The 12,237-nt window shown below is 37.7% G+C and overlaps 2 protein-coding genes across 2 annotated transcripts; one reads left to right on the top strand and one right to left on the bottom strand.

The window, feature by feature from the left end:
• The first annotated feature begins 68 nt into the window (after nucleotides 1-68).
• On the top strand, nucleotides 69-6,205 carry LOC112571163 (cytosolic Fe-S cluster assembly factor narfl-like). Its single transcript, XM_025249982.1, has 9 exons — nucleotides 69-177; nucleotides 1,149-1,241; nucleotides 1,443-1,598; nucleotides 1,870-2,002; nucleotides 3,273-3,407; nucleotides 4,362-4,610; nucleotides 4,914-4,986; nucleotides 5,283-5,420; nucleotides 5,632-6,205. The coding sequence occupies exons 1-9, from the start codon at nucleotides 112-114 to the stop codon at nucleotides 6,026-6,028; spliced, it is 1,440 nt and encodes a 479-aa protein (XP_025105767.1). The 5' UTR covers nucleotides 69-111; the 3' UTR covers nucleotides 6,029-6,205.
• A 145-nt stretch (nucleotides 6,206-6,350) lies between these two features.
• Nucleotides 6,351-12,206, bottom strand: LOC112571171 (glutamate-rich WD repeat-containing protein 1-like). Its single transcript, XM_025249994.1, has 6 exons — nucleotides 11,967-12,206; nucleotides 9,858-10,117; nucleotides 8,580-8,784; nucleotides 7,683-7,822; nucleotides 7,325-7,522; nucleotides 6,351-6,822 (listed from the first exon to the last, which is right to left on the bottom strand). Exons 1-6 carry the CDS (start codon nucleotides 12,163-12,165, stop codon nucleotides 6,523-6,525), a joined length of 1,302 nt encoding a protein of 433 aa, XP_025105779.1. The 5' UTR covers nucleotides 12,166-12,206; the 3' UTR covers nucleotides 6,351-6,522.
• Between the last annotated feature and the right edge of the window lie 31 nt (nucleotides 12,207-12,237).

Here is a 12,237-nt window from a genome sequence, read left to right as displayed (position 1 = left end):
TCATAGCTTGTACCAATATTTAAATCAGCAGAAGCTGTTTGTCTTTAAAATAATCAGATATAAATTCGCTTTTCGCCCATATTGAAGAATTTTTATAACTCTTGCTTCAAAATGGCGTCGAATTTTAGTGGTGTACTGCAGTTGACTGATCTTGATGACTTTATTATGCCTTCACAGGTATCACTGGTTTGCATAAACCCATTTATAGAAAATTTATTTTTGCAATAAATAAATTATTGTCATTTGCCGTACGATTTTCTGTTTATCGAGTAAAATACCCATGAAGGAATTATGACATTAGAGCAAGACTAAAGAGTGTAATCAACATCTGTGTGCTTGTGTTTTGCGTCTGTAATGTCCCTAGAGAAAATAAATATCCCTTTCTATATTTGCCACCTACCCACTATTGAATCTTTTAAAAATGCACTGAAAACGCACCTCTTCTGTAAACACTCCAAACACCCTTTTCCATCATGCTAGTCCTTTTTCACAACCTTCCCATCTCGTTAGAATATCATGGTACTTTCAGTTCTTGTTCTTTTGTTTCCTCTTTGCGTTTTCTGTACTTGATTTTGTTCTTTGCTAGTACTGTTGTTTATTCTTTTAAAGTTCATATGCTATTTGCTTAGTTTCCTGTCCCTTGTATGCTGTCTATGTTTCGTTCTTGATCTTAAGTGCTAAGACCATGCTCCTTAGGAGTGTGAGTATGTGCTTTACAAATTTTGCATTTTTTTATTAATAGTACTGTTTCTTCGACTACATTGTGTTTCTCAATTTTTTTTCCCCCTCAAAACAAGTATATCCATTAAGAGTTATATAGGCTTTCATAAGTGCTGACATGTCGGTGTGTGCGCATCGCTAAACTGTCTGCGCATGCTTGCGTCTGTTAATAGCATTGCCTGGTAATGTTGTGGTAAAATGTTTGCAATGAGAATCATACAGTTGTGAGCTCTGTCCTCTTGAGTCATGCTTTCTATATATGACATCTTTTCACAGGTGTGGCTGTGTGACTGTTTCTGGTTACACTGGTTTCCTGACCTTATCATTATATGTTGTTTTCTCACAGTATGAAATCACCACCAGTGAAAGCAGTTTTTTCGTGATGAAATAAATCCCCCAACCATTAAATACTTTGATATTTTTTAAAGGAATGTATCAAGCCAGTGAAAATTGAAAAAAAGACTGGAAAACTTGGAAAAATCAGGATTGAAGATGATGGGACGTACTTCTCTGTGTCAGAGGTATCGATCTGAAGCTTGCTTATAAGATTTAGCTTGCTTAAATATGTATACCTTAATAAATAAAGTTTGAGGAAAAAAATAAGGTTGTATTGTTGAAGCAATACCTTTGCTAACCCAGAATTAAATCGCTTACTTGTACTTTAAGTACTAAAAAGTGTTGTAGGACTATATTTTAAAATATTTACATTGGCTTTCTTTTAGACAGGTGAAGAAAAAAAGCTTGAAAAGGCAAAGGTAACCTTAAATGACTGCCTGGCTTGCAGTGGGTGCATCACTTCAGCTGAGAGCATTCTTATCACACAACAAAGTCACGAGGAACTATATCGAATTCTACAGGAAAACAAGCTTCTTATAGAAGTATATTGTTACTTGCAAGTGTTTTATTTTCTGGGGACATGCATATGTGGATGTCTGTCTGCTTGCTGTATGCCTATTCTTGCATCCACATGCATTTTTATGTGTAGGGTTAATAAATATGAAAAATGTCATATGCTGTATAAGAGATTATTAAATTATTTTGTCTTTAGAAGGCCTCTGGATAGGTTATTGGTGCATATCTATAATGTAAGCTGAAGCTTTTGCATGATTTGTTATAAAAAGAGATTTATTCTCATATAATTTTTTACAGGGTGGGAAAGAACAAGAGACAAAGACTGTAGTTGTGTCAGTGTCACCTCAAGCTCGAGCTTCTTTGGCTGTTAAATATAACCTCACTTTGGATACAGTGGTTCAAAAGCTTACTGGATTCCTAAAAAAATTAGGTATGTTTCTGTTTGTAGTTCTTGTCATTCTTTTAACTCCTTCTCTCCGCGATCAACATGGTTGGCTGAAGTTGCCCCGCTCGCTTGTTTATGCGGTACATACATAGGACTGAAATATTGTAATTTTTGAGGCCTATACTAGTTTAGCCATGTCTGAACACAATTATCTCCCTAACATGACAAAGGATGTACCTTTGAGCGGAAGTCTTGCCGATATTCTACATTACCTGTCCTTTACGATTGCACACATGGCGATGTTGAAATTCACAACGATCCTGAACATCATGCATCTGAAACGTTGAATAACAACAGAAAGAACATCCCAGAGGATATTCTTACTTCAGATGAAGGAGAATTTGACCACAAATGGTGTAAAAATGGTTTTAATCTGCTCTCGAATTTAGGACCACGCCATGTTTGAAATGTGTAAAAAAAAAAATTTCTTAACTCCACTTCATATACCTAATTTTGGTTGGATTATCATAAAAGCGAGTTCTCAAGCAAGATTCAGGTAAGACTGATCCATTTCTACACATTTTGAACGGTCATTTTCAATTTTAATTGTTCTTCTATCCTGTTTAGTTATTTTTTAATAATTTTTGTAAAAGGGGTAAATTTATTCGTACAGATGGGTCTGACCGCCTTAAGCCTATCGGAGAGAAAGAGGTAAAGGCACTCCGGCACCCTGCGGAGATGGAGTTTTGCTTATCACACACGTGTTTCCTATATAGAAGAATATGGGAGCAAAGGGTCAATGTGGGAGGAGTACACTGTTTTATATTTTTTGTCATATTTTTAAATGGTTTCAACATGCTGACAGGCTTAAAATTATTTGAGTTGTTGAAGTTTTTTGCTAGGCCAATTCGAGCTTTGGAAGTTGAATATGCATTGCTTTAATGGGAAACCAACCAATCGATGTTTAAAATTCCAGTTAGGGAGAATTTGACTTATGGAAGGTTGACACAGAAGTTTGACTGTATCACCATTTCACTTATTGAAATAAGAATCATAATATGGGCTGTACAGGCATATGCTTTGATTCTGTTTTAAAATATGGGGACCTATTTCATCCAGCAAAGTAAGAATTAGCAGAAAAATAACATTATCTCTAAAATGCCCAAAGCAAATGAGAAAAAACAACGAAGCAATTAGAACATTAGAGCAAGACTAAAGAGTGTAATCAACATCTGTGTGCTTGTGTTTTTCCTCTGTAATGTCCTTGAAGGAAATAAATTGTGATAAATTCTGCATGATTGTAATTCATTTACAGGAGTGCACTATGTTTTTGACACCAGCTTTGCCAGAAACTTCAGTCTGATAGAAAGCTGCCATGAATTTGTCAAACGGTTTTATGACTCGGAAACAAGTCCACAAGCACTTCCAATGTTGACGTCTGCATGCCCAGGTAAAATAATGGTGTTATTTTACATGTAATGTGTAACATGTTTTCTAATGATGTAGGCACAGTGAGGGTGATTAAAAATATCTTTGAATGATAAGCAATCTGCTTGTTCTAACAAATTTTCATATTGATCAGACAAACGGTCCATAAAAGTGATGCCGTGTTGCATGATGGTATTAAAGCACAGAATCCTAGAGATTGATCTTGTGATGTAGTAGGTTTTATAATCTAGTACCGAGTGCACTTATGGGCATGGAGCTGCACCTGCTTCCAGAACAGTGTTCATTTTTATAATGGTCCCCCAAACCACAAGGGATCTTTTGGACACCATTCCTTTAACTTTGTTGCCCAGAATATCTCAGACTTGCTTTCCACTAAGCTGAGAAATGTGCAGGCACCTTGTAGTTCAAAATCCAAACTAAAAACTCATTTCTTTCATTTTGCTTTTTTTGGTAAAAAATTTTCCATTAGGTTTTTGTACTGTGTCCAAACATGTTCTTGCAGTGCAATTATGTAAGGGACTGCATATGTGTGTATAATTTTTATGCATTTTGCTTTTTTCCATGTTTGTATGTTCTGATTATCTGATTGTAAAGCATGTTAAACCTTTTAGGAACAATGAGACATAAAAATGCTTGATTGCTATTATGAACCCCATCAGGACTGAGATAGGCGACAGTCTGCTGCTCCCTAATCAAGAATGCTAAATAGTAGTTTGGTTTAATTGAAAATGCAGGTGAAGCTGACAAAACACATGTTAAAAAAGGGCTTGCACACTGCTACAGTCCTTTTACCATTTTATTGTGTTTAGCTAAACTGTCAATTTAAAATTGTTGTCCATGTTTGGTGAGCAGATTTTCTCACATCCCTCTGCACTTCTCTATGATTTAGCCTTTTAGAATGAATGGGAATCATAAGGGTTATGCTGTCTATAAGTCAGTTTCTGTCATTATGTAGGCTGGGTGTGCTATGCTGAAAAAACTCATGGCTCCTATATCTTGCCATACATAAGCACAACTCGGTCACCTCAGCAGATGATGGGAGCTTTGGTTAAGGACTACTTTGCCACCAGAATCAACTGCTCCCCTGCACAAATATATCATGTCACTGTTATGCCTTGCTTTGACAAAAAGCTAGAAGCATCACGTTCAGATTTCTACAGTGATGTGTATCATACACGAGATGTTGACTGTGTCATTACATCAGGTAATTTTGTATGCATTGACATTTTCTTTTCTATAATTGTAACTTTGCTTATTTTTTGCATCTTTTGTTTTGATAGGTTTACCTCCGTTACACACAAAAATGAAGGGGATAAATGTTCTGTTCTGAAATTTTACCCTGAAAAGTTTCCATGGATGGTTTTAAGATAACTCAGCAACTTGTTTTCTCTTGTCTGAATTTTCCTTATTTTTTTTTTGGTTTTGTGAATTACAACAGTTTTATTAACATTGAAGAACAGCCATTTTTGAAGAACTGATATCTGAAAAGCAAATATTTTTCCTTCAGTTGAAGTTCAAGCAATGCTGGAAAAGGAGAGCATTTCCCTTGCAGATGTAGAAGACATGCCAATAGATACAGAGTAAGGTTCTGTCAATCTTATAGAGACCTTATTCATGTGAAAACGGAAGCTGCTAAATGCCAAACACTTGAATGATCCATCACTGGTGTTGTGTTCATTCATTGTAAAATAACCATTATTAGTATAAATCAGCAACTGGCTGCCATACATAAAAAAGCAGTAGCTGGTGCAATTGATGCTGAAAGTCTGAGCTTTCACCAGCAGTCATACCATACTTTATGAACAGATTCAAGTCAAACAATGGCCTATCACTTTCCTAAGCTTCACCCAGTTTTTTTTTACACTTCTTTATCCAGGTTGAGTCATCACAAAGATGGAGTGCTTGTAAACCATGCTGGAGGGGGGTCTGGTGGATACCTTGAACATGTAGCACAATATGCTGTAAAGGTTCTGCACAATTCAGTGTTGTCCAGCATCAACTACAGGGTCATGAGGTATTTTTATTCAATGGACATATAAATAAAGAACCCAAACTTAGATGTAGATTATGCTGGACCCCGCAAACTTTATTCTGTTTGTACGAAAATGTAGGTGCTAATTTTTAGAGGGTTCTCTTTTTTTGTTTTTCGTCTAATCATACGTGCATGATCTCTGATCAACTGATGGCATATGACATTTTTCAAGTTCGACTTTTATTCTTTCTAGGAATGCTGATTTCAAGGAAGTGGTGATCGAGACAGAGGGCAAGCCGACACTGAAGTTTGCCCAGGCCTATGGGTTTCGCAACATACAAAACATAGTGCAAAAGATAAAGAGAAAAAAATGTGACTATCACTTCGTGGAAATCATGGCCTGTCCTTCTGGTTGCAACAATGGTGGTGCACAGATACGACCAGAAGTTGAATCACCAAAGGATCGATTCCAGCAGGTGGAAGAACTGTATCGAAATCAAGCATGCTTGTTACCTTCAGAAGTGTCGGAAGTAGAACGACTGTACAGAGAATGGCTTGGTGGCACAGGATCCGAGAAAGCTATGAGGATGCTACACACTAAGTATCATGGAGTTGAAAAGACTATGAATATTCTTAACATCAAATGGTGATATTACTTATGCTCATCATAAAAGATTTTTTATTCTCACACTGGTAAGAGAGATAAAGTTTACCCATAATAATTCTGTGATAAGTTTATGGGGATGAAGGAGTTAGAAAAGTTCTAAAGATCTTTATTCTTGCTTATGAAGACCAAGAATAAATGCAGCTAATACCTTTCAATCTTATTCTGAGACTTTTTACACTATTTTCAGTGACTGCCTGTGCGAGAAAGCATGAGTTGCATGCTGTAATGTCTATATATTTTAGAGGGAGATGGGCAGGATCTTAAGAAGCGACATACCCATACAGTAAAGGACGAGAGGCTGAAAATGCAACATTCACTCAGCTTTATTTCACTTATCCACATTAACATCACTCCCTGGCCCTCCACACCGAAATTTAAGGTCTGTTTCTGATATATTCATTTCTCTTCACTTTTCTAATCACATGCACAGTGCACACAGTTAAACAGAAGTTCCCTTACTTTACTGCAGTTCAGTGGCTAGACACTGATAGCACGAAAGATATTAAAATCACTTTGGGCTGTGCTGATGATGACCCCTGGAAGCTGAGGGTGCCAATGCAACTCTTTAATATCGGACTGTCCTTGGTGAATAAAAAGCAACTGAGGAGGAATCGGCAGATCGTCTGAGGCCCCTTCCTCTGGCTCTACAGCCAAATCCCAGATTGTGATTTGATCATCCGCACCAGATGCTGCAAAGACTGAACTGTCATTTGGGTTCCACTCAATGGATGTGATTGGTTGTAAGTGGTGTCCAAATACCACAACAGGCTTTTTATCCTGAAACCACCAATAACAGGATTTAGCAGTGATTAAGGAAAAAAAAAATCTCAACTTTCCAAAAATAGACAATTTCTTTCTTCTAAGATAGCAACAATGTATGTATTGGACCCCATATTTACGCAGTTTTTAATTTAAAAGAACCCAGATTCCCAATTAAGACCTGCACAGTTCTCAAACTCTCCATTTGAAACGTGCTAAGCAATGTGTGGGAAAGGAATGGAGCTACATTTTCTTAAGAGATCACTTAGACTAATGCCTATGTCAACAGTATGTGCTACAAGACACCAGATCTCAAAAAGGACAGGCAGCAGTATAAACTGTATGGCAGTCAGGAGGACCCACAATCAATGGCAACCTGCCTGAAGAGCTGGCACTAGATAAAAAGGGAAAAACAAAACAAAATGCAAAACCCGTATCTTATATAGGAAGACAGAGAAATTGCCATAAGTATGCATAAGCAGTGTTCCAAAATAAATGCTTTAAAATGATTTTTATTTACCTTTAGGAGCCGGAGATCCCAAATTTTGATGACCCCATCATCACCACCTGATGCTATAAAGGGTTCTTTGCGATTCCAGTGAATGACATTGACATCATGTGTGTGTGCTTCTGACACAGTTAACATACAGGCACTGCTAGGTTTAGCTCTCACATCCCATGCACGAATTGTATGGTCTGTTGAACATGATGCAAATACCTGTGACAGATTAGTTCACATTCACTGACAGGCTGCTTAAACAAGAAAACTTTGATAGAGAAAATATGAGAAATGATGCAACAGTAACTAAACAGTATTTAAAACATTAATCTGTAAGACATCTAGTAAGAGAATAATAACAAATAAAACATTCACATACGCTGTCTTCATTAGGTGACCACTGTATATCTTCCACAGAACCTGTGTGTCCAGTATAAGGCGCTTTACTAATATCCCACTGTGACTCTCTAGGTTCCAGAACATGAATAAAGCCATCACAGTCACCAGATGCTAGACGCCCTGTAATTAAAGCAAAAAACTTAAAACTGGATTCAAAGTGCTTTACATAGATAAGGTGTATAAACATGCTTTTAGAGGGCAGGCATTGCATACATTTTCATGAACGTGCATACATAAAAGTACACCTAAATATAAATAAAGTTAATTGAAGTGCCCCACAAAAAAAAATCAAAACAAAAACACACAGACATTATATTATATCACACAATATTAATGGACATTGGTGGGTGCCTTTGAAGTGTAGTCAAGTTAAGAAGGTGAGTGCCATCAGCACAAATGCGACCCACAGCCTAGAGCAGTGGTTCTGAAAAGTGTTTTGTGGGCAGCACGCTTAAGTCAGGTGATCCGCGGCTGACAGTCATCGTATGGCGGCAAAAGGATGTTGAAATCACCAGATATGATAATTAGTCCAGTATTGATTTCACATGAGTTTTAATTTTATCGATGCTCAACTGCTCATTCACATAAAATGCTTACTTACCAAGTGTTTACGCCACAGCCCGAGCATCGTCATTTACCCGTCTGTTACCCTTAGTAACACAGTGCACTTCCTTATTTTTAATTTTTATATGTACTTTGCAAATTTAAAATGTAATTTTATTTACTTATTAATATACTACTGTCACAGAAGTACATTTAGTTTTCAATTATAATGAAACAAATGAGGCAGTTTAAATTTGAAATTCACGGTAAAGAGTGATTTTAGGCCTTGGTGGCCCGCCGTAGGCATTGAACATAATGCTGTAGCAGTTCTTACCTTTGACAGTAGGTGACCAGTCTAGTGCAAAACCTTCTGTCTGATGACCAGAGAACGCCTGAATGACTGAATTTTTTGTTGATACATAATTTGTAACTTCATTTTGGTCATCCACCATGTTTAACTCGGCAGAAAAATCATATATATACACTGTTCCTGTCTCTGCCCATGTAGCTGCCAGTGAAACATCATTCACAACAGTGACCTGAACAAACAAAATAAACATCTTTGTAATCATGTTTAAGGTATTCTCTGAATGATCCTTAAAAAATAAAAAAAATAATTCACGTGCTCAGTGCAGTTCTATAACTTTTGAAATGGCCAGTTTATAATGCTCACTGCTGGTGCAAATAATCTCCTTTCTTAATCTTTCACAGTAGACACTGCATGATTCATATCCAAAAATGGCAAAATGGATTTCAGCGAATCGTGAGAACTGAAGCATGGGAGATACACATACCCTTATTCACACGCATATAGGCTTTTTAGTATGTATGATAACAAGCTACAATGCAGCTCACTAACTTTCCTCTCTGTGTCGGTGACTATTTTATCTCCACAGGCTTTAACCCTGTAGCTACAGATCTAGCAAATACCGCTCCCAGCTTCAATGCGTAGGCACCAAAGTTCACCATCATATTGCAGGCATCTATATTAAACAGCCCCTCCTACCCAGTATCATATTCACACATCAAAGTGTTAACTAAATTAGCCTTACAACAAGTCATTTCCTTTATATACTCACAAAGCTATAGAAGTGCTTGCAATGAGCAACAATAAGTTGATAAAGCCAGCAACTCTAAAATCTGACAAAGGCTCTAGATTTGACTGCACTTGAGCTCAAACAATCTCCAAACAGTGTTAGGTCGATTTTCCTTCCACAATGTTCCCCCCACTTTTTTTTAAAATGAGCTCAGAGTCTAATCTCAGCAGAGGATGGCTTTGGTAGAAATCTACTCACAAAGAACTGTATACTGGAGGGTAAACCTGATGTCCATGGATTAAGGAATCATTTTAACAATTTTTTCTTTTAAGATCCAAATGCATAACAACAAGAAGAATGACTAAGTTGGCAAGCCAGAATCCAGTGCTCTATGGCCCAACTTTCCCATATGTGTCTACAAGCAATTTTTTCCCGATAAAACAAAAAACAAACAAAACAAAACAAAAAAAAGGTTACATGCTAAGCTGACATAACTTTTTAGATTTTACCAAAATCTTAAAACCAAAAGTGTGCACACACACACCAACACTTCCAAGTTTTCTGTCTCTACGTACTCTTATCCTGTTCACAGCACCCGCATGTGGTATTGGAATGATGTCTAGCTCTGGCGGGTCATCATCATCAGATTCGTCATCAGATTCATCGTCATCCTGCTTCTCCTCCTCTGTTAAGTTCTGCAGTTTCATTACCAGCAAAAAGTTTGGTTTCCCTTTGCTTGCCTGGGTTCCAGCAGCTACATAGCAAGTAAGCGGGAATTCATCTCTCTGTTCTCCAAGTTTGTCGGGGATGATATCAAAACTCAGACAAGGTGCTCCTGTAGGCAGAAAAATTGTTGGTTCAAAGTGTACCAAAAGTCAGCATAGCTTTTAAACAACAGACATAGGATAGCATGAGTTTCAGACAACAGACAGAAAGTGAGAAAGTGAAGCCTCACCAGTTTCAGCATACAAACTTTGTACAGGAGTGACGAGGAAGGCACCCAAACAGATGTGAAGCCCTTGATGGCAAATAAGATTGAGAATTTTGAGGTAGGACTCTCGAGCAGAGCCATAGATGATGGATCCATAGTCTAGCTTGGAGCGGACCAGGGCACAATACAGACGAAGCAGGACCGTGCGGTCTTCCCCCCTGATTGACAGGCAGAGTAACACTTTCGAGGGAAAGTCATCAGAGTGCCATGACTGTCGGCTGAAGTATTGGTCTCCATCAAACCTTTATTGGTGAACCCACAATAACAAGAACAGCTCTAACATCAGAGCTAAGTTGATGCGCGTGTGAGAGTGAATGGTACAGAGAGAGGTAACAGCACTGGAATAGTAGAAGTATGCTTAGCACAGATAGCACTCACCCCTCTAGATGAGTCTATACATCATATGTATTTGTAGGTTTTTTTATGTTCATTAGATCTTTTTCTATACATTGCATCACACGCCAAGTTTGTAGACCCAGGCTTTTCACCCTTTGATCTTGGATGATTCAGGGAAGTTTGCTGGTACTAAAACTATTCTACCCTGCTGCTTTGTGTTCAGGCCAGCGTGCCCCATTTCACTGGTCAGATTTATGGGCCTTGATCATCCTGTCCTGTCATTAGCCGGAGCGGTGGCAACTGGACCAGTTCACGGTTGGTGGTCTAAACTCTAACCAAACGCTGCTAAAAGTAGAAAATACGTTTTCTACAACAAGTAGTGTAGCTTTACAGTTGAGAGGGTATTTTATATTTTTTTTTTTGGTTTGTGAGAGTGGAGAGATGGCAGGCCAGCCACAGAGTGAAACTGAATAAAATTTACAGCTGTGCGGCAATTTCCATTTTTGTTGTGTTCTTGTACGACTAGCCCACCCCTACGTAGCTGTCAGAGACTGACATATTGGTTACACTAAACTAACAATCTGAGTTTGGGCTCAAGATGATTTCAAAATTTTCAGTGCGCAGGTGCATGATGGAAAGTGTAATGAGCTTTCATCAACTGAGACTTTGCTGTTGTTGGCGTTTAGCAATGCTGGATGATAGATCGTATACAGAAAATCATGAATAAATCAAGTGAAGTGATTTAGTTATCTTGACTACTTAGATTTTATTTTTTCATTTTCACACAGCACAGCGTGGGCATGACCCCTTAACCCTGTGCACTTTGAGAATTTAAAAATCATCTCCAGCACAAACTCAGATCATGACAATGGTACCAGTTTAACAGGTAATAGCTAGTAGGGATAGGAGATAATAATGATAATGACGCAGATTTAAATTGCAAATTTCTCCACTGTACAGTAGACTCAATGAACATTAGAAATAGTTTCTTGATAGTTAATACAGATTCGAAACATTTATAGCACACATTCAAACAGATATAAAACACACATATATCTGTATAAGACATAAACGGACACAGACCAAAACATAGCAGCAAACAAATGACTTGAGTCACATCAACCTACATAAAAAACGGGAAAATCTGATTATGAAGCCAGGGGTTGGGCATATGAAAGAACTGGTAGACTGGGACTCTGCGAGAAGGAAAAGTTTAGAAAATTTGTGGACTACTTTGGCAAGGTTGTCGTATGTCTTGATAAAGTTCTTATTTTTAATACGGTGTTGATATTGTGTTGTATATCATATTGTTTACATTTGTCAATAAATATAATTATTCAAAAATTCTGTTGCTAACCTGTAGCTGCTCGATGGTACATGTAATATGCTGTTGGGTCGTAAACAAGCGTTTCGTCTTCCGCAAACTTTTTTCCTGGAAGATATATTTCTTTTTCCTCATTCTTTTCAGCATCATCGTTCATTTCTTTTTCTTCTTCGTCATCACTTTCGCTTTCGGACTTCACTTCTACGTCCATCTCAGATGCATCGTCAGCCATGTTTATTGAATCACAGACGTCGCGATTGAATGGCACGTGTATCCGGTCTCGCTGAAAGGGCGATAACATGCG

Source organism: Pomacea canaliculata, linkage group LG1 (genome assembly GCF_003073045.1).
Source record: "Pomacea canaliculata isolate SZHN2017 linkage group LG1, ASM307304v1, whole genome shotgun sequence".
In the NCBI taxonomy this organism is placed as follows: Eukaryota; Metazoa; Mollusca; class Gastropoda; order Architaenioglossa; family Ampullariidae; genus Pomacea; species Pomacea canaliculata.
The sequence above is the reverse complement of the archived record's forward strand: the minus strand, read 5'-3'. Positions and strand labels throughout refer to the sequence as shown.